This window comes from Lytechinus variegatus, chromosome 11 (genome assembly GCF_018143015.1).
Source record: "Lytechinus variegatus isolate NC3 chromosome 11, Lvar_3.0, whole genome shotgun sequence".
In the NCBI taxonomy this organism is placed as follows: Eukaryota; Metazoa; Echinodermata; class Echinoidea; order Temnopleuroida; family Toxopneustidae; genus Lytechinus; species Lytechinus variegatus.
The window spans coordinates 295,135-319,023 of record NC_054750.1 but is presented as its reverse complement, the minus strand read 5'-3'; the positions used below and the strand labels follow the sequence as shown (position 1 = coordinate 319,023).

At 35.6% G+C, this 23,889-nt stretch overlaps 1 protein-coding gene across 1 annotated transcript in view; it reads right to left on the bottom strand.

The window, feature by feature from the left end:
* LOC121423426 (ergothioneine biosynthesis protein 1-like) overlaps nucleotides 1-21,315 on the bottom strand; it is a 49,985-nt gene extending 28,670 nt beyond the window's left edge. The window contains 6 exon segments of the mRNA XM_041618763.1: nucleotides 542-682; nucleotides 5,660-5,728; nucleotides 11,986-12,098; nucleotides 12,548-12,612; nucleotides 15,044-15,163; nucleotides 21,065-21,315. Of these exon segments, the coding sequence (XP_041474697.1) occupies nucleotides 542-682; nucleotides 5,660-5,728; nucleotides 11,986-12,098; nucleotides 12,548-12,612; nucleotides 15,044-15,135 (480 nt within the window). The 5' untranslated portion in view covers nucleotides 15,136-15,163; nucleotides 21,065-21,315.
* Between the last annotated feature and the right edge of the window lie 2,574 nt (nucleotides 21,316-23,889).

Genomic DNA, 23,889 nt, shown 5'->3' with positions numbered 1-23,889 from the left:
CCAGCCTGGCATCAGGGCCCTATCTTACACAGAGTTACGATTGATCAGTCTATATATCCATTACTGTCAGAATTCTATCGCACCCTTTAGAAGCATTGAGGAGCACAATGATTTGCATTCTAGATGTTGGCTTTCCATAGATGTTGGCATTGCTGCATGGCTTTCCATAATTATGATTGATTGGATCAATCGGAAGACTTTGTAAGATTGTAGGATAATTTCCCAAGGAAATATAGTAAATCATGGACAGGTGAGAATAATAAAAGGGTGTAAATTGTAGCATCCAAAATGATTCCATACAAATACATGTAGGTCCAAACCCTCAGAATTGTCTAGGGACCTATATATTACAAACAATCTGACATATTAATGACTTGGATAAGGGCCAAATTTTTCTTCCATTTTTTAAAAGGGATATCATCAGTCAGGAGGAGCGTTTTCTCAAAGAATTTCCCTTTACTGGAAAAACAAAGGTTTGGGGAGCCCAGGCTTGCCCCCCCATCCCAAATCACATATTACATTATATCATTGCTATACCTACCCATTTACTATCTTGAGTCACTGGAAGCTCGAGGGGTGTGGCTTCAATAACCTTCCGGATGACATTTCGTACTTTGAGTCTGAACTGAACAACGTCTTCCAAATAGGGCCATTGGTAGCTACCACCCATGCGATAATTCTCCTGCATTTTGTATATTAGTCAGAGTTTAATTTCAAACAAACATGTCATTTCTTATGTAATAGGGTTGGATAAAACAAAGACATTATGTAAATATGCTATAGGGTTGATTATCAAAGGGCATGTTTTAACGAAGTGTTAGCTCTAAGCTTAGTTCAGTAATTGTTTACTGACCAATTGTGCTTAATTTCAGCAATACTGTTTCATTTCAGTAGCTTGTAACAGTTATCAGTGTTATCAGTGGCACATTGCCTTGATGAAATGTCCATCTTTAGGAAATAAAAAGGATTTTTTAACTACTGACCTCAAGGTACATGTACATGTACCTCAAGTTGTTATCACTGTTGAGACAATGCAACAGATTTGAAAGATTCTAAATGCTAAAGTAAGCTCAATGAAGATCATAACAAGATAGAATTCTTGTAAAGCAAAAAGATTTGTGCAAATCAATCATCAATAGCTACCAATAAACTATGACAGACTGGTATTGGTTTAACCATCATTTATAGTGTAAAGAGGAGTGAATATCATAATGGATCAGAAGTATACCCATAGGTCAGAGTCTTGTGTCATCTAACTGTAATCTATTGTATATTTTGCTCATGAAAGGTCAAAACAGACTGACTATGAATTTTAGTGAACCATCATTGATGTCTGATTGCTCCAATTGAGCACAACAATTTTCAAACACATTCATTTGCAAGAAGGTGGAATGTGCTCTAAATAATTGCATTTTGCTCCACATCACTAATTTTTTCTTCAATAATTAAAACTTGTTCGCTTCCTCATTGAGCATGCAAAATCCAGAAACATCCAAGTTCAATACCAGCGAAGAGTGAGATTGTCTGTGGCGCGGTATGAATGGGGGTAGGCTGTCATGCATGCATAACAAAGAGATTTCAGGGGAAGGGCAATGTTCCTAATGTTGGCTCAGTCGGTAAAGTGTCTGCCTGTCGAACCAAAGATTGTGGGGTCGAGTCCAACACAGGCGGATGACTGAAGCCAGTGTGTTGTGTGTAAACGTCTCTCCTGTTCCATAGATGCAGGCTATACAGTGGAAAACACTCCCTTGGATAGGATGTTAAATGGAGGCCCCGTGTAGAGGAGAGTCACCACCTTTGCACGTTAGGGAAAACCCCGGTGTAGTGGTCCACCTGCACTCCCCCAATCAATTATATTGGGAGGAGATATCTGCGTGTCACAGTCATTCAGTTCGCTTTTCGCCTCCCGGGCACAGGTTATATGCCAAACAAATGATGAGAATGTCTCATGCATAATGCCCCAGACTTGGTACATGTACAATGTATGTCTGAAAATCATAATCCCCATAATTTATAATTATATGGTAGAGATCCTCCTCAACAAATCTATATAAAATACAAAAAGAAAAAAGTGAGTGTGCGATATCAGCAGCTCCCTTTACACTAACCAGGATGTGCTTAACGTTTTATCAATATAATTGAAGCTTAAAATGCCTGAACATTCATACTTGTCTGATTTTTCTCCATTTGTTTAAATCAACATATTGATGGGATAGACATGGCCCAATGAGAATGTTTTATACAGTGCATACATGTAGTTATATTATGATCACAACTTACAGCTGCACAAGATGGTTCAAATTGACTTACAGGACATGATTTCAAACTCACAAAATTGCTGACTAAAATGCATATTTTATCTTGATGGTGGACTTTTTTCTTTACAGGTGTAGGCCTTTAGAGTCCAACACTGAAAACTAGATGAACTGAATGATTGACATGTCTGTAATTTCTATTTCTAAAAAACTATAAAAGTGATCACTTTCATTTTCAACAAGTTTCATTTAATATGATACTTACAAGAGTACTTATAGTCAATGATTCACTTCCTTGTAACATAAACACATCCCATGAATGAATTGTTCTTCAAATGTTAATAGAGGAATTCAAAAATGTAAAGGAAATAATAAAGGAAAAGTATTCCCACCAAAGAGAGTAATGAATAATTGGTTGATTTTTGTTCAAGAAATGGCATTCGTGAAATTATTTTCTTGATCCAAACTTGATCAAATTCTTTAAACTCACTTTCTTTCACTTTTTTTTACTTGCACTTTGTCTGGCATATTATTGGAAGACGCATGAGCTAGCATGAGAAATCATTAATAAATAAACATCACTCTTGCCTAAAAACTTAGGCGTTGTTCTCATTACGCTTTCTAACACTACTTTACTGGAAACCCATTCAGGTAATTAGTTTGGAAGATCGCGTTGCTAGCGTTCCCATATGATTATACGAAAGCAGTTTTAAAAATCACTTCACGTAAAGCGATCGTGTTGTTATGGAAACACTCTGAGTGGGGCGACACGGTTTCACGTGAAATTGGAAACCACAGTGAAGGCATTCTACACCCATCGTGTGGAGTAGCGCGCTCAAAACGTACGAAGATCGCTTTCTGAAGTACGGTTAACAAGGCAAAGCGATCTTGAACACTACATTGCGAGGTGGTTTTCTGAATCTGTTTGGAAGATTGCTTCCAAGATCGCTTAAACAGTTCTCACTACACATTAAATTAGTTTCCACTGAACTAGTTTTAGAAAGGTAGTGATAAACTATCATAAAGGTGTCTGAATCATGTGATTATACTTTAATTCCCAAGAAAATATACATGTCCTCGAGTTACAAAAGGTTTTAGACCTCATGTCAAAATGGGCCACAAACAAGTTTCTGTTCTGTTGGAGGCCTTGTAACCTTTCATCACAGATACTGAGACATGGTTAGAGAAGGAACAGGGAATAAGAAAAACATCAAAACTTGAGCAATTATGAAAGTCTAATTAACACTTTAAGTCCAAAATGCTTTCGTTCAAGATACGATGAAATAAATTCAAAGGTCAAAAAAGGGAGAAAGCCAATATACTCACCATAGTTGTTTGAATCAGGAAATACAACTTGGAATGATTATAAACCTACATGTACATGTATATCAGTCTGAAACAAGTGTGAAATTATAGTGCATTTGGGGGCCGTTTCATAAAGCTGTTCATATAAAGTTAAAAGTGACTTCAACCACTACTGAAGCACAGCGAGGTGGAACTACATGTACAGTGGTATGGGGGGGACACATCTTGGGGAGGTGGAACTAAAGTTTGGAAAATCAGCTGTTGAAAGCAGAAGAAAGGGTATTTATTTTCTTGATTTGCTTGCCAGTATCGGAACTCCTCTGCCTCAGCAGGAGGGTGTACATGCACCTAGTGCACCCCCTCCTAGCCTACATGTACATCCTTGGATTGATACACTCAAGTGTAATATTCTGTCAAAACTTTTACTTTCATTGGATAGATGAGACCCAAACCCAAGATTATATGTCAAAAAATTACCCACATGTTGTATATTTTTTAATTCCCAGGGCTTTTTCAAAGTGTAAACTTTTTTTTGATACGCACTTTATAGAGCAACTGAAGAATTCGGAGCCCCTAATATAAATCATATCCAAAACTTTACTTTAATAGGTGTAATCACTGTCTTTGAATCCAGGGAAAAAACAGATAATAAATAATAACCAGTTCTTAGAGATGCATAATAATACTAAAGAAATAGTAAGTCTCTATTAGTGTAGAAAAATTGTTTTCTTTTGGGCAAAAACATGTACTTTTTGAAAGATATACATGTGTGTTTATCTGTTTAAGAAAAGGATTATGTGAGAACGGACAAGCAAAATTTTAGGGTGGCTTCATCCATTTTAATCCACTCCAGACAATGGAGAAAATGGGCAAACAATGAAATCACAGTAGACGGATGCTCGATGGATATAGAGAGTATGAAACACGTATGCAAAGAGTACGGTACCAAACGAATACATACATTTTCCAATGGATGGCAAGATTCTTTTCTGTTTTTACACTGTACATCCTGTCTGCATCCCAAAGTGCAGTGGGACCTAGCCTTTACATGTTCAAATTTCTTATTGTTAGCTAAGAGCCTTGCAGCCTTGCAAATGCATGATAATGTAGTAAAGTGTAACACATTAAACCAATTTATGTGACAACAGTAAAAATGTAAACAATTTATGTGAACATTATTCAAGTTGCCTTTCCTTATAAAATGCATATATTCTGATCAAAAATAAAACTAACTGTAACAGCAGAATGGGATCATCTGCACCCACAGCACATCACAAATATTTGAATGACCCTAATAAACTTCGGGGAGGGGGGGCACTTTACCAACCAAGATCCACAAATTAAGTAAGAACCTGACGTAAACAGAATATGAAGGCCTACTAGTTTCCCAAAATAAGCTCAGATTTTTCTACTTCTAAAATACTTCCATGGATATTGTACGGTACTTTACATAATTTATCTATTTATATTATTATAAACTGCAACTTTTCAGTCCAATATTAAGTTGTCTAGTGGTTACAGCTCTCATCTTTCACTAAAAGGGACATGGGTTCGAATCGTAGCCATGGCGACTCAGCAAGAAATTTACTCGACCCAGGAGACTTCAATTGGTACCCGATAGGATTTATTCCTTGACACTTTACGCAAAGTTGGTGGCTCAGCTAAGGCCAGGGTAATACTATGATACCAAGTATCAAAGCGCAGTTGAGTATATACATGTGCTGAGCAATATAAATGGACGCATTGTTATTATTATACCATTTTTGAAGAATTAATATAAGAAATAATCTTCGAAATAAAAGATGCTTTCATTATATTTTCAGTTGGACACCGGTCGGGAGTTCAAACCCCGGCCGCGTCAGACCAAAAGACGTAAAAAGCTGGGAGTTGCTGCTGCCCTGTTTGGCGTTCAAGAGTTAAAGAGATAGAGCCTCGTCGATCTGGCGCTGCACAGTGGCTGCCGAGCCCACGATCAATTGGGTAAAACAAATATTCGGAGTATTTCATTTCTGGTGTCTATCTCGAACAATAAAATAAAATATGGATGGATAATATGGAATATGGATATCTTTTTTTCAAAAATTTAGTAGTATACTTACAGTGTCATCCCAAGACATCTCATCAACGCCCGTCTCAAACATGGTCTCATATTCAAAGTTTACTCTTTCCTGCATCACAAAATAAAATAAATCATTGTAATTTGTTTATGAAATTGACTGTGGTATCACATAAGGATAATGGAGCCACTTCTATTTCTGTTAAGATATATTTCTGACCAAAAAGTGAAATAATTTTAAGTGACTCTGTGCTCTTCCCTCGATCGAGGTTCAGTTGTGTTAGCAACTCGTTGTTTACTACTGCGCGCATTGTGTGTGTAAGTGTACATTGTATAGAGATGTATTCCGCGTATTCTGTGTCGTGTATGACATGTACATACACTGTTCAATGCGCTGCACGTACGTATGCACACATGGATCATTCATACCTAAAACTGAGAAAAGCATGATTTAACATGAAAATTGACAAGAGTTTATGAATGAAAAGATTACATATTACAAATTCTTATCTGCTAACAAGGATTTAAAAATCTAACAAAAACGCGCTGCCGCCAAGGGGAACATCAGTATACCAAAAGACAATAGAGCACAGTCCGACCGATCAATGGAAATTATGCATGATAAGTACAAAATAGTTCATTGGATTGTGAAGATTGATATGGAATGGAAAGGAAATGTTCTCTTCTATCTTTCAATTTTTAATGTAATAAAAAGTAAAAAGATGTTGAGAATTTTCCAATATGTCGTGTAATGTAAAAATGCACACAGCTGCATAATCACCGAAAAGGAGCGCTAACAAATTGATATGGGTTGAGTACTAGCATTATATCCAGATCACAATGATCAGGACTAGAATTTTCATTCTGCCCTCTAAAGTGGAGTATCTCCTTCTGGTATCTGAAGTCACTTCAGCTGTCAGTATGAAAGTGGCTTCAGACTCAAATGTAAAGATGGGGTGGTGGAACTCAGCTCTCACAAACTCCAAAACTAATTCCTGTGCAACCTTTAGTTCAATACCCTTACAAATAAAAGTCAAGTCCTTGCGCTATTCATAAATCATTTATAAACCATCTATTTGTTTAGCAGCCATTTGGAAATTGTATTAGAAAGAGTAATTTGATTCGCAGTAAAGTTGCATTAATATACACTTACTTGTACAGTACATGTACGTGTAACAAATGAAATAGTTCATGGTGGTTACTTATTATGTTTGCACTATACTCTTTTGCATACCACAACCACGAACCACACAAACACATGTTTTAAAGTATTACTGGACCAAATGCTGAGCAAACTTCTATAGAGAAACAAACTTGTTATACTCTAGCATGTCATACAAAAACAAATGTCAGCCAAATATGAATAAATGAAGTAAAAAAAAAAAAAAAAGGGTCATCAAAGCGGCACGTCTCCATACCACCAATATATGTGAGGGGGGAGTCCTTTCATGAAATGGTCACCAGGAGATCAAATCAATAGGCAATGGGTTAATTTTGAAAAGTGGAGGCAACAGGAAATACGCCAGAGAAGCACACAGTAAAAGTCTTCAAGGACATGGACTCTTCATGATGCTCCTTTCCATGTTATACTAGCTTGCCCCCATCCCTCAAAAAATGAATAAAATAAATAAATCAATGTAAATGAATGATTGAATGAACAAATACATACATAAAATAAATAAATGTATTAATTAATCAATCAACACATAAAAAGTACAAACAAAAATTTTAAATAAAAGTAATAATCAATGAATAATAAATGTTTCAAATGTAAAAAAAGTGTATAATTGCAAGACCTACAACAATCAAGATGATAATCAACATTTTCATTATGTCCAATGAAGCATTTGGCTAAAACGCAGGGCTCAACACTAGCGGCGGTCCGACGGTCCCAGACCAGTAAAAATCCCTGTTGGGCCAGTAGATTTTCAGAAATAGGAAGATTTACTGGTCCGACATGACCAGTAAAAAATATCATTGTCGGGCCAGTAATTTTTCCAAAAATAGCAAGATTTAAGGGTCCGACATGACCAGTAATAAAATCCATTGTTGGGCCAATAACTTTTCCAGAAATGTTCAAATTCACTGCAAACTATTTTCCCCCGTTAAATTCTCCCATTCACACACAGAATACACACAGAATGGATCGCACGTAAGTGTACAGTGTACATGTAGCCAGCCACACAGCCCACGTAGTAAATTCTCTACTGGCTGCGCGAACGAAGCTTGGCTAAACTCTGGCAGAAATCTCTCACAGAACTGTCAAAATTTACAGTTCATACTCATGAGAGGCTCTTATAATGTCCGTATTTCCTAAAAATTGGAATAACTCTGTCATTTGTAAGCAGTAAAAGGAGAAATTTTCACTTCTGTTTTGGTTCAAACAGATCGGGTTTCGGGTGATATTGTCTGAATTCATAATAGCCCCACATATGCATTTATGTGTGTGTTGATACACATGGTTTCTGACTTTCTTTCCTAGCTATTTTGAGCCAAAAAGAAACTGATAAATATTATTTATGATGATAGTTTAAGCTTTCTTCCTCTGTTTTCTTCTTATCTTTCTTTCCTTCTTTCTTTCAATCTTTCTTTGTTTCTTCGCTCTCTTCTTTCATTTTTTTCTTCCTGTCTTTCTTTTTTAATTTCCCTTTTATTTTATCCGTTCTTTCATTCTTTCTGTCCTTTTGAAAATATTTTTCTCTATTTCTTTTTTCTCTCTCTTCCTTCCTTCCTTCATTCCTTTCTTCCTTTCTTCCTTCCTTTCTTTTTTTTGATATTTTTCTTTTTTTAATTCTTGACTTCATTCATTCTATATTCATCTCTTCTCTTCTTCCTTTCTTTCCTTCATTCTTTGTTACTTTCTTCCTTCCATCCCTTTCTTGTTTTTTATTTCTTTCTTCTTTCAGCTCTTCCTCTCTTTCTTACATTCATTCCTTCCTTTCTTCTGTCTTGTTCTTTCCCTTTTCCCTTCCTTTACCTTTCCTTTCTTTTTTGACTGCTTGCTTCCTTTCTCTCCTTTATTCTTTCATTCCTTCCTTTCTTTGTCTCTCAGTCTTTCTTTTTTTTTCTTCCTTTCATCTATTCTTTTACCTTTTCTTTTTTATATTGCTTGCTTCTTTCCTTCCTTTCTTCTTTCCTTTATTTCTTTCTTTCTTTCCTTCTATCTATCTATCATTTTACCTTTCCTTTATTTCTTCCTTAATTCTTTTCTTCCTTCTTTCAATCCTTCCTCTCTCTCTCTTTCTTTTGTCCTCTCCATATCTCCTTTTACCTTTCTTTTTTGCTTCTTTCTTTCTTTTACTACTTTCTGGATTTGTTCTTTCTTTCTGTATTGCTTGCTTCATTTCTTTCATTTCTTTTTTCTTTCTTTCTTATTTTTGTTCCTTCGTTATTCCTTCCTTCCTTTCCTTCTTTAGTTCTTTCTTTTTTTCTGTTTTCCTTCCTTCCTTTCTTTTATTCTTTCTTTCCTTTCTTTCTTTCTTTCTTTCTTTGTTTCTGTCTTGCTTTCTTTTTGTCTTTCATTCCTTCATTTTATTTTTTTTTTGGGGGGGAACGAAAGGCTAGAAAAATAAACTTGCGCCTTTTTTTTAATGTTTTCTTTATTTTGGGGGACCAGTAGATTTTAGGTTCGGACCAGTAAAAATTTGAAAAACTGGGTATCTACTGGTCCGACCTGAAAAGGTTGGACCAGTAGAAAAAATGGGTTAGTGTGGAGTCCTGTAAATGTTTTTTTTTCTAAAGGCATTTTCTACGAAAATGAATAATATTCTTCTAATACTTCTACCAGTTAGGCTTGCTAGGCTTCCCACGAAGCATATTCAAACAAGTAACATGATTCAGCACTTTTAGCATAGTTTGCTCAAATATTTACATTAATGTTAACATTATCAACATTCACCTTTTAGATACATTGTAACCACAGTGTTTTCTTTTCGTGTTCGTTTTTTTTTCTTTTTTATTTGCAAGGGGGACTATACAGGAACACTACAATTAATCAACACTAAAGAGAAATATCACTATGATAGGTGTAGAGAGTACAGAAAGGGAAATTTGCTTGGCAACAAGCAATAGACTTAAACGGATGGTCCAGGCTGAAGATATTTATATATCAGTACAATTCACAGTGCAAAATAAATGCTGACAATTTGTTCAAAATCGGATAACAAATAACAAAGTTATTCAATTTTAAAGATTTGAATTGTTTTGGTGAAACATGCATGTCTTCATGAATATTCAATGAGAAAATTTATGATGTTGTATCCCAACTTGTTCTTCTGTATTCTATTACATGAAATTACATATACATACTAGGTTTATTCAAAATGTAGATACCAAGAACTAAAACAATTGGATAGACAAATGATTACATGCATTTTGCATTTAAATGTTTATTGCTGCAACTTATTTCATTGTAATGGAGACACATCTTTTATGTATGTAAAAATGAAACAATGATGATTTCTTGTAATAACATTTTTTTTAAAAAGGAAGGTGGGGATGTGACAGCCCACCTGATGAATATTCATGACGTGCATACTGTATAACTGTCTTAACAAAATATTGCTTAATTTTTAATTTCAATAACATTGTTATTTGTTGTCCAATTTTGATGAATTTTTTTTTTTTGCTCTGTGAATTTTACTCTATTTAATCAGATATAAATATCTTCAGCCTGGAGTTAATACAATACCTATAATTGGATGGTAATGAAAAACTGGCGACACATCTGCTCATGTGATAGCATTGGGGTTAGGGTTGCAATTGGGTTTTATGTTAGGATTAGGGTATAGTGTTAAACCCAGTGTTGAAGTTGGTCATTCCATTATGTACAGCAGAGCAATTGTTATCTGTGCAAATGTCATGGGACCGCCAAACTAGCAGAATTACAGTATGTGGAAAGTGGAAACCAGAGGATAGGAGGTAGAAATTACTTTCTCTCAGGACACAAACATTCATATAAACCACATTAAATAAATTGCATCAAACTGACTGGAGATACTCATGAAGCAATTACTTCCACACATTAGTCTAGTTCTATAAAATATTATAGCATTAAAAATAAAATTGTTGATGAGGGAGGAGAAGAAGTAGAGACAAATTTTAGCTCATTGGAATCAATGCTCATGTGTGCAGATACATGTATTATTATTAACAAGAGCAAAATGTAAGACAAAAGCCCTGAAATCACTAAAATCATAGTACACAGTTTGTGAATTCTAATGAAATCTAGCTACTTAGAATTCTGAAACTTATTTTTTTTCATTCATTTGCCACCTGTAAGAAAGTGAGATAATTACCAGGAGTAAATAACAGGACAGTGCACTAGGCAACCAGCACAGAATATGAAAAAAGGTCACTCCTATTCAACAAAGTAAGAGTTGCATAATATTTGCTTGGATGGTTTACTCAGAGGCTTGTATTGCAGACAAGACTCTATCAATAACTGGAGTTACTATGGATGGCAAGATCTTTTAAACATCATAATGATAATCAAACCTTGCTCTGGGGGATGTAGACAGAGCTGCCTGTCTTTATTGTGAGGATTTGGTAAATACAGGACCACTTTTTCTGTTATGATATGCAGGTATAACAAAGCTTGCAACAGATTGTTGAATGTAAGTAAGACCAATCAAGATGACCCAGCACCTTACACTGACAACCTGGCAAAAAAAGAACCTGCCAAACTTTGACATAGTTGACAAGTATGTAATAACAAACTGTTTTAAAATACGGGATAACATTTGCTCATGATTCATATAAATATTGACAGAGTGATATATTCAAACTTTGTGAATCATACAAAAATAATTTAAAACCTGCTGTGTCATGCATGCTAGAATACAGAACACAATCCACAAAGACCCATCCATCTCTCTTAAGGCGGTGCTGCACCATCCCGAGTTTGCCCAATCTCAAGATTTTACCCCGATCGGCCCTCTTCGCGATTAATCTCGAGATTCAAGAAACCCCGTCTACACCATCGCAAGAAGAGCAATTCCTGCTCGAGCGAGGCATCGATGCATTGCCGTGTATAAATAATCCCGAGTGCGTCTGCACCTACGAATTAGCGCGATAATTCGTGAAATAGCGCGCTATTTTGCAAATAATCCCAAGTTGACTTGGGATTGCAATTTTGAGATTAATCCTACGAAATAGCGCGATAATTGCGTCTGCATTGCAAATAATCTCGAGATTGTTCAGATCGGGATAATTTGCCAGATCAGAAATAGCGTGCTAATTTGAAAACTCGGGATGGTGCAGACGGCCCTTTATGCTACTTTTTGCAAGTAAGTTAAGAAAAAGTAAGTACCAAATACACCTCGCCACATCCCCTCCCCCCCACCCCCAAAGAGATTTAGCGCTTCATACCTCAATAAGTCCAGCCAACATAAGCTTGTTGATGTACACTGTGGCAGTATGGGCAAAGTAAAAGATGAGTGGAAGGCGAAGTCTATCTGGTGCTCTGTAGAAAGCATCTTTTGCTGATGAATAGAGGAGAGATAAATAAATGCTAGAATAGATAGTCCTGAGCATTATTATAAAAACAATTACTTGCACAATTTACGATCCCCACAATTGATGTTATATTGATTTGTCTTTGTTTTAATGGAATCAATCAATCAAGTGTAAACATGCTTTTACCCCTGCATAATAAATTTATCTTTAAAAAAAGATCCATATTACAAGTCAAAAGGATATTAAACATGTAGGGAGATAGATAGATAAAACAAACCATACTGTTCACCCAAAATTTATCATTTGGAAGAATTAATATATTATGGTTCTTCTTTGCATCAGCAATAAATCATTCAGCTGAACAATTAAAGTGCTTAAAATGTTTTTTATAGACAAACATTTTTTTCTGAAGTAATTTTCTGTTATTCTTCTCATTATATTGTTATAGAAAAAATCTACAAAATCTGATACTTACTTCTCAAAGCAGCAAAGATGCTCTCATTCAAACTGTAACTATTCTCAAAATAAGCTAAGATTTCCCTGTAATGACACATAAAATAATCAAGATAAATTAAAACATATATGTACATGCAATATGTTTGCCAAAACATATAAAGACTGCCCAAGGGATACAAGAAAAGTATTTCTTTATTCATGAGAGGATGGTCTTTCACGACAGGTTCATGTAATTCATGTGTCAATGGGAAATATGATTCAATGAGCCCCCTCCCCCCCCCCCTTCAGCATCATTTACTGTATCATTAAAGGATAAGTCCATCCCAACAATAGGTTTATTCCAATAGAAAGAGAAAAGTCCAACAAGCACAACACCGAAAATTTTATCAAAGTCAGATGTCAAATAAGAAAATTATGACAATTCTAAGTTTTGAACACTTGACTTCACAAAATAGTTATACATGTATGCACATCACAGTCCGTATGCAAATGAGGGAAGTGATGACATCACTCACTCACTATTTCTTTTGTATTTTATTATATGAGACATGAAATATTCTGATATTCTCCTCATTGTCCTGTGTCAAAACAAAGTTTTATTTCACCCTGAACATAAGGAATTACTATTTTCTAACATTTTATGGTTCAGTCAATGTGGTCTATATTGTCAAATCGGTAAAAATTGATATATTGTATTATTCAAACAATATAAAACAAAAGAAATAATGAGTGACATCATCGATTCTCTCATTTGCATGTGACTAAATTGTGCATATATCTATTTTGTAAAAATAAGCAAAACTTTTAAATGCTATAACTTTCTTATTTTACATCTAATTTCGATGAAATTTTCAGCATTATGCTTGTCTGATTTTTTCTCATTTTATTCAATTCAACATTTTTCTGAGGTGGACTTGACCTTCAAGTATTAGAATCATTTTTGGGTAATACTGATTACTTCCTTATTCTGGCTAGTGCCTCTGTTGAGGAGAGTATCATTATTCAGAACGAAAATTCATATCACACTTCCTGTATTACACTAGAATGTATAAAGCACAGCCTCATATTTGACACAATAATACATGTAGGTCTGCAATAAAGACTGGTGTGCCAAAGGGCTCTGTCTGTGTCAAGTAAGAGCCAGCCACAATACAGAATCTACTTCAATCTATAGGCACTTTGCAAATTGCGAAAACAAAGGGTCTGTTCGTGCAGGCTGTGTATTACAATTAATACGGTACATTTCAAAGAGAAGGCCAAGGTCTGTGTAAAATCACAACATAACCTCACTGCTAGATAAAGGCCTTTCTTTAGACCAACCAAACGAGACTCTATTCATGTTTTGTAAATCATGAAAAGGATGAATAATTGAAGATCTTCCTTACATTAATAATGTGAGCGCAAAGCGCAAGCAGAAAATATTTATTTACATGCAGGACTGTTTCACCAAAATAATGCAAATTTTTAGAATTCAATAACTTTATTTGTTATCCGATTTTGATCAAATTTTCAGCATTTTGCTCTGTAAATTTTACTCTATTGAAATATATATATTATATCTCCACTCTGGACCATCCCTTTAAAAATTAAAAATACTGAGATGATGACTCATCACCCTTTATATTTCTCCCGTATGATCTCCATCATGATCCCCCACACAGCATACTACAAAAAATGTGTAGTACAGTATATGATGCAGTATTTGGTACCCTGGGGTACCAAATAATAATCTGCCATTTTGTTGAATTATTTATTTTATTTTTTGCGCTGTACCCTGGGTTACCAAAACATGTGTACAAGTATATTTTAATGTTTTGTACAGATTTTTTTTTCCTTTTTAGTGATCTTATGTAACAATTAATGCATGCAAATGATAACTTTATTCTAATTTTCATGTTCTGTTCTAATCTTCACTGTTCAATAATGATACCTGTAATTGTCATTATTGATCTTATGTCTTTGAATTCAATTCAATTCAATTATTTAGTTGAATATTTGAATGAAATTGGATCGTATTATTGGCATTAGATTGTATCAAAGAAAGGAAATAGGCGTTGTGATCATTGTCCCCATTCATTGTCATGATTGTCGCACTGATCGTACGACCGTGATCACCATGACAACAATGTAACTGTACACTATTACAACACGAGATGGCGCTGCACAACGCCGTACCCCGGGGTACTACGGTACCCCGGTGTACGGCGTGGTGCATCATATATCCACATACATGTATACCACATAATGTGCACACACATCTATTGAATGCCCAAAAATCAGAAAGATGTTGTGTGGTACAAGGTGACAGTATGTCATTCATGTGCAGTTGAACTGTGAATTAATTGATGGAGGTAGAAAGAAACAGACCTAAATAATTCATGTTCATGAGTGATGTACATGTACGGTAGCCTATACTTTCTACCTCCATGCTACATTTTCTACATGTAGATCTCACATTGATTTTCATTCATAAACAATGTTTAATTTTCATAACATTTGAATAGGATTCTCTTACTCTTTGGTGCAATTGGAGAGGTCACAAGGTCGCATTGATTTCCAGGTGTAAGGACCAGAGAGGATATCTTCAAGCCTTAGTTCAGTTGCCATGGTTACTTGTTATATACACAGAATGTGTCTGGAATGAAAAAAATAAAGAGAGAATAAAGACAGAATGACTCATCTACAATGATGGTGCAAAAAATCACCACATCCTCTGCCCAACCCAACATCGATCATACACAATAGCTAGAAGACAGTGTATAAATCAACAGACTTTCTTGACACCCAGTGACTTCTGAATGCCATTATTACAAGATTTATGTAGATGTATGTTCAAGGACTAGTTGAGAAAACAGTTTTTAAAAGACATAGGCAAAGGACTGATTCCATATTAAATGTGTAATGAATAAATATAGAAATGGAAGTTCACTAGGTTTTGACTTAAGTCCAGTTTTAGTTTCCTATATAAAAATAAGATAGATCACCATTGAGTAAATTCTGGGAAAATATGAATCAACGATCCAAACTATTGCAACTTATTTCAATATTGATTATAAAAACATTCTAGCTGCTGAACTCAAACTGAATGAATGATTAGCTTCATTACTTCACCATATAATTTAAAAAGAGAAATAGATCAAGAGTAAAAACAAATGACTAATAAAAAACTTAAATCACAGTGTCATTACAATTTTCAATTGCTTTGTTTACCATTATTTCGGCAGAGCAAAGATTAGTTAAGGGTATGAATTGCAGCCTACTCATGCCTTGTGTACTGAAGGGCCTCTCACTCAGTTGTGCTAGTCTATGCTTGGAGAGTGGAGACACACTTGTTGATCAAAGAGGCTGTTCTCTCTACGTTCCTAAAACTAGTTTACTGAAAACTAGTTTAGTGGAAACCAGTTTAACGTGTAGTGAGAACGGTCAAAGAGGTCTTGGAAGCGATCTTCCAAACCAGTTTGGAAAACCACCTCGCGATGTAGTTTTCAAGACTGCTTTGCCTCGTTAAACTGGTTTTAGCGTGAGGACACAACCGTTCTTCGGGAAGCGATCTTTGCACATTTTGAGCACGCTACTCCACATGACAGGTGAAGAATGCCTATGCTGCGGTTTCAAATTTCGCGCGAAGCGTGTCACCCCACTGAGACCGTTTCCATAACGTGAAGTGAATTTGAAAACCACTTTTGTGTGATCAAGTTGGAATGCTAGCAAAGCAATCTTCCAAAGTGGTTTCCTGAATCAGCTTCTAGTAAACTAGTTTTAGAAAGCGTAATGAGAACAGCCTCAAATTTTCAATCAGGGTCTGTGCCTGCAGACTAGGGACAGGCATTGGTGCAAGCCTGGAAGTGACAGGCACTCTGACTCTCAATATTCAAATTTGCTTTGCTCTTTGCACCCCCTCCGTTTCAAAATACTGGACCCATCACTGAATTCAACCCTATCTCAACTTGCTCCTAGAAATACAAATCAATGTTCCTACAGAGGTGTTACTTTCTCTCAATATATGATCGGGAGGTGTTCATCTGTATAACATTCAACAATGCATGTGAAATGGAGCAGACAGTCACACAATGCAGGTGAACAAAGAACTCGGATGTTTAAAAAGCATATGACTGGATGCATGACGGCAATTTTATCATTCAGTAACTGCCTCAGATTAATAATAAAACCACAGTGTCTTAAGGCTGTTCTCTTTTCCAATGCAATGATGTCAATATGTATGTAAGTACAGAAGATATATCCCTTTTCTCAAGTCAATGGAAAAAAAGAAGGCTCATTTCATTGAATTTACAGGAAAGAAAAAGACAAATCATTCTCTTTCTAGTTAAACAGGATACGTCATTGTACCATGGGGTTTCCCCATGAACTAATATTCAATGGTTTGATTCTAATGATTGTTGAAAAGCTTCCGTCAGTCACAGATTACTGGCATGAATAAGGAAAAATCCATTATTCTTTTCATAATAAATCAATATGTAATTCCACAAAAACATCATTTATTATTCAATATGTGAATATAAATTTAAGAAAAACACAGTGAGTACAGATACCATTATGCAATATATAGTGCCATTCAGCATATGCACCTGACAGTGGGTATATATGATGTACTCCAAGAAAACCATACATGTAGCCTCAACACAAACCCCAAGAAAGTGTGCCATACAAATACAATGAAACAAACAACAACAGTCAACAGATAATATCATAAAATCAAATGATTTCCTGCCATTTTCAAAATATTTGTACTTTTGTCATATAACAACTCTTTACATTGTAAGTTAATCATACAACATACAGTACATGTACTATGTCTATGGGTTCAAGACAGAAATAACTAATAGATCATTATACAGCCTCTTCAATTCCTATTTATAAAAAGTCACTGTTTTATAGAGCTTCTTGTATATGTTATCAGATTATTCATTTAGTAGGCATACAGAGTAAACCACCATTTGAAAAGGACAAACCAAAAAAAAATCATCATTTTGTTGGTTAATTCACCTCAAAGAGACACTAGACTACTTTTAAAAAAAATAGTGAATGATGAAAAAGATTAGAATTCAAAATCAATTCTACCAAATTTACTTTCAGAGAAATATTTAACATATGATCGCGTTTCAACATTCCCTCATGTAATCAAGGAGCAGAAGCTCCTTGATGTAATCAAACTCAATGCACAATAATTTCTTTACAATAATTTGCAGTCATAAATGTCTATCACATTATTTGGTGACATCTTCTTTGATCTTGACACTTCTAAATTTCAAAGAAATATACATGTATCTTCTTTTTGGCACAGTCGCCCGGTCATATTGAAACAGAGAGTCGGTGAAGAAAAAAAGCAAATACATGTACATGTAGCTCTATTTAGATTCTTTGTGTGTGACTAGGACAAAAGATGTTACATAAGAGATGTACATGTATATATATGCACAGTGGATATTTCTGCTCCTGTTTTTCAAACTTCAGAATCTTTAGTAAGACTAATTACCAAAGATGAATTCAATTCTAGGATAAATTATCAACAAACCATGGCAAATGGTGTATCATTTGCACATGTAAGTCCTTACATCATACATTGATTATACCAGTGCCTAGAGTCTAGCAGAAAATCCAGGTTATTGTCATTCAAAGTACCTTCATTGATTTGTTACATATTCAGACTAGTCTGTATTAAGCACACTCAAATTTCACACTTCAACCAATATCATATTTTGAGTGAAGACTATGGATGTGTTTATGCTTCCATTGCAAGGACAGAATCAGCGAGTTCAAACGTTGATTCAAAACGCCGATCGTAAACGTGGTTCTGGGAGTGCTGTTTATGCTTAACTTTTCAGAGCAAATCATGATCTCCAGCTGGCTTCGCATCTTAAAGCGAGGTCAAATTGGGCGCGCCTTTTTTCGAAAGTTTTTTTCCGATTGTTGTTATTACGTGGAGATAACATGGAGCAATACGACTGTATTTGCCCGCGGATTTTCATCTCACCGGAAGCATGTATCAAATGACGTCATTTAAACATGTTTACGATCGTGGTTCTGTTTATACTTCCCCAGAAAACCTGATTCTGGTCAAACAACGTTTACAAACGCACCTTTTTGTGAGTTTACGATCGGTGTTTTGAAACAGCGTTTAAATGAAAGTAAGCATGGACGCAACCGTGATTCTGGCATGAAAAGTGGAAGCATAAACACGGCCTATGTCTGTCCACTTCACTGCTACCACCCTGCCTGTGGTGAATCTACAGGTCGGACTATGGTATGCCAGTGCTGCACATAGCACACAATCTTAAAAATCATTAAAATATCACTTTTGTGACCAGAATTACTAATTTCCATACAGTTGCAATTTATTTTTCATTAGTAACTTGGGAATAATTTTTATATTCACCAGAGCGCTCAAAAACTTGAATTTTGGGCATATTTTTGTGTACGCCCTCTATTGGTGGAAAGTAATATGGCAAGAAAATTTTAATTTTTCAATCTCTAATCTTAATCAAGAAAAAATAATTTAAAGAATCAAATTTACATAAGAGCCGAGTTGTATGATGAATAGCTGTATTGGAAACTGACAGTGTAAGAAAATCAAGGATTTGTCCCATAGAAACGAAGAAAATAAGCCAAAATTGCCACCCTTACTTTGCCACACATTGAGATATCATACTATGTAACCTTGTTCATTGAATGAGTGGGTCTGTCCAAACTCTGTGTAGACCCAGTCACAGTCTCACTACTTCAGACTATATTCAGACAAAAATGCAATCACCAGAATACCTGTTAATTTAACTCTTAAAGTACCAGATCATTATTTTCTAAGCATGCAGTTGGCTAAATAAACTACATTATCTATATTAGCTCATTAATATATTTTGGTGGCAGCGGTGGGATTAGACCTTGCCTGCTCTGCAGTCTGCATAATGAGTTTTTTGCTTATAAAAGAGGTAGTCAGCGATTAATATGTCGTGATATTACATGTAACGTTAGTCAACTCAATGGCCCGTATTCTGAAGTCGGATTCAACTTAAACTCAGGTTTAAAGTTGTGGTTTAAGTATGGAGAGCCAATTGGAGCATAAATCCCTAACTGTAAACATTCAGTCATATGACACCCAAATTAATCACAATTGTCTGGGAATGATAACTGAAGTTTTTTCTTCATTATGAAAGCAAACGGAAACAAAATATTACACATAAGAAATATAAAATATAAACTTAATTTTTGATTTCTTGGCTTCCCATAATTTTTGTAGAGTTAGACCGTGGTCTAAGTTAAACCTGACTTCAGAATACGGGCCAATGTTACAATGTCGTAACTAGTCCCGTATTCATGGCTGTTGAAGATCTGTACGCATACACCCTCATCCCCAGACCTTAATGTTTGATGTTAGACTTCCATGCTACATGTCAGATTCAGTAATTAATTAAAGTAATAATGTGAACTACTATGTAACTGGTAGTTGTGAGAATGATAAATCACTCATGCCAGACTCAATTTTAATTATGAAGATGAATATGAATGTTATGATTGTGTAGGGATTGATTTTGTATATAGTTTGAATAGTCAATGTATCCTTTGTTTGTATATTTGAATATTCAGTTATACTTTGTTCTATTGATTTACATTTATATGAATATTGATTTTCCTTAAATAGTTTGAATGGAATGTTGCTTAGAATGCAACAAGGCTTTTGGTACATTAAAAGCTGGGAGTTGGCCAGTAAGTTCTGAACATGATAGCATGTCTGGATAAAATATTTCGAATTATAAAATGAGGACTACAATTGTACTAATAAAGATTTTCTAAAATAAATGATCCATACACCATCAGCATTCTTCCAGAATCTTGGGTAAAGTAAATTCTACATTAATTTGTAAAAATTCATTGACTGATTTACATCTAGTAAATACTCATTTTGTACAGATAACCTTTGCAACAAGGCCCCATACGGGAATTTGTTTGGCCAAATCATGTTCAAATTAATATGGACATGACAGTCAGAAGTAATGAACTGAGGGAGTGGAGCAACTGTCAAAGATTTTGCTTGTTCATAAAATACATTACAAAGTAATCAAGTCAAGAAATTGAATGGCATAACATTAATAATTTTGCGACTAAAAAATCAATTCTTCTTAAAACTGAAAAGGAGACATCATTAGGAATAACTCACCCATCACTGCTGATATCCCCCCCCCCCCCTCCTCTGGCCTCCTCCCTGATGTCGAAGCTATATAAGGGTCTAAACCAAAGTTAAATTGTAATTTAACATTTATAACAGCATTGTCTTGTAATCAAGTTAGTGGCAATTACAACCACACGAATATTGTTAGGTAAGTATAACCACTGCATATATCACAGTCATGACACAGTCCTTAGAATATATCTCTTATGCAGTCCTAATACCAAGTTTACAGTTAACAGACGTCGATAAACTAGACTACGGTACTAGACATTACTGGGAAGGGGAAACTAATTTAATGTGCATTTATGCATCACCTATTATTATTAACGGAGAGAGCTGAGCAATAACACATACCACAGATGAAAGACAATAGGAAGAACTGTAGCAGGGCTGGACAGAATCTTGATTATCAAAACATGAAGAAAAGACCAAAATCCATGTAAATAATTATACGTTAGCTCCTCTCTTCGTTTTCCCCCAACCACCGAGAAACTGCAATACCAGCGCCGCCAATTATGCAGTGCATGCATTATGTGCAGTTCATCCACCGGCCCAGCTGTACCGGTGCACGTGCGCTTTATCCTGGTCAACCAATCAGAGGCGTGGAATTTTCCCAAGCCTTCACACCACCCTTGGCGATCCCCCAACAACAATGATTAAGGGTTTTTTGTTTGTTTGGGGGCGAAGTGCATTTCACCGACTCCCGGGGGCGCGGGGGGCCACTTACATTGACGAGTGGATACCATGCGCGACCAAACAAACACGTAAAAAGGATGTCTTTTTCACGATAGGGCACGTTACGTACGTAACGTGATAAGGGTGTCAAAAACACAAAAATAATGAAAAAAGGGTATATTTCGCTAGGAAAATTACGTGTTTAGGGTCGAATTTGCGGGGATGATAAAACAAAATTAAAATGTTTTATAAAGCCGGATGTCCTTTTTGCCCCAACACTTCGTGTTTAGAGTCCGATTTGCGCGAGGTGTAGAAGGTGGGGTCGTACTAGTCTACAAATGTAGACCCACATCTGCAGTGTGTGTACCTTAGCTGATTCAACGAGTCTGCATAGCAGACTAGGTCTACAGAGGCTGCAGAAGTCTGAAATGGCTCGCTACGCTCGCCCTTTCAGGCTGGTTTGCTTCGCAAACCAGTAGCAGATCCCACCTCATGAGCCATTCAGAGTCTGCATAGCAGACTAGGGTCGTACTTAACCAAATAACGTAAAGCTGACGACCGAAGGACCCCTAACAATAAACATTCCTGTACTTGTTTAGGGGTTCATTCAGGGAATATTTGCCAAGAGTATCGTTTTGCTTCCAATACTTGTTAAGGATAGGGTAATTCACACGCCAATACTTGTTAAGGGGTACATTTTCAGAATATGGAAATTACGTGTTTAGGGTGCTTTTCGAGACCCCTTGGTCGCGCATGGTATCCACTCGTGAATGGAAGTGCCCCCCCCCCCGGGCACTGACTATTCCTAATCATTTTGAATCCACTTTATTTATTCATACATACATTAAACGTTCGTATGTCTATGTCATCAATAACAGCCAAAACATTTAATGTTGGCCTATTTGATCAGGTAATAAAATAAGCCCGGTAAAAAGTGGGAATACTGCATAGATCAATGAGATCCCCTATCACGGAGTATCACCTACGAACTTGATCAGATCATGGATCCTACTAGAACTAGTAGGATCCATATGATCAGATCATAGAGCTATTAGCTCTATAGGTCCTACGATGGGTACGCGTGTTGCAAGATGAAACAGGGAATAATGAGAAGCTCAAATAAAATCTTAACCTGAAATCAAATGTATTTATTTTCTTGAAAGTAATTCCTATATTAACTTCCGGGATTGACTTCTATTTTGGCCGAAAATTTAAATGATACCAGACCCTGCATGACTGTCTGAAAGATGAATGAAGATCCATGAAGATAAAGAGATATGTAACTTCGTCTGGTCTTGACTGGTCTTTATACCACTGCAAACCACGCATCAAACGGGTGCCTTGGAGAAACTGGTACGGTACGATTGTTCTCTATGGTTTGGCCACGCCCATACATCCTAGTCTGCAGGCACAGACCCTCATTGGAACTTTGATCAACCAATGTTCCTCCACGCAAAGACTAGCACACCGGCTAGCACATGCATAACTTGCTGTTCCAATACAGGCTAGGCCTCCAGTATATATATATTTGCATTGTTAAATGGTTAGGACTTTTTCGTGTGTAAGTTGCCTTAAAATTGTAAAAAATAACCATAGGGCATTACAGTGCACAAAGTGCAAAAAGTGGGTTCATATATGTTGCACTGATATAAGTATTAAAACTTACAATGATCCTTCTCACCATTTCTTTAATTGGGAATGTTCGAAATGTCTTTTTAACCATTAACCCTTCTTTGGTACTGATGATGACTTTTTAAATGATATTCAAAATGTTCATGATATATCTGATTATGATTCCACCCATGTAATGAATATTCAAAATCCTTTAAATGTTGACTGTTTGAAAGGAAAAGGCCTTAAATTTGCTCATCTTAATGTCCGGAGTCTTCTCCGTAATATAGATGAAATCAAATTGTTTTTACATAGTAACGATATTCATCTTCTTGCATTAAATGAAACATTCCTTGACGATTCTATTTTTGACAGTGAACTATTAAAATATTGATAATTTTTACCTTGTTCGAAAAGACAGAAATAGGAATGGTGGCGGAGTGGCCGTGTATATACGTAATTCTTTGTCTTTTGAACTTATTAAATATGATGTTGTAAATTACTTAGAAATCATCCCATTAATTATTCGACCAAAATTCTCTAATCCAATCATTTTCTTACTTTGTATAGACCACCTAATAGCAATGTTCATTTATATCTTCAATATGAAAATTTGTTATCATTCTTGGATACTTTTAATTATTCAATTATTGTCATGTGAGATACAAACTGTGATTTACTGAAAATATCTGGATCGTCCGATTTAAAACGTTTAAGTGATATACATTACTTATTTCATTACAGGAAATTAATACAACAGATTATACCAGGATTACAGCAAAAACAATGACACTCATTGATCATATGTTAACTAACTCAATTGAGAAAATAAAATCACATGGTGTTTTGCATGTTGGAATGAGTGATCACTTTTTAAGTTATTTAATATGGAA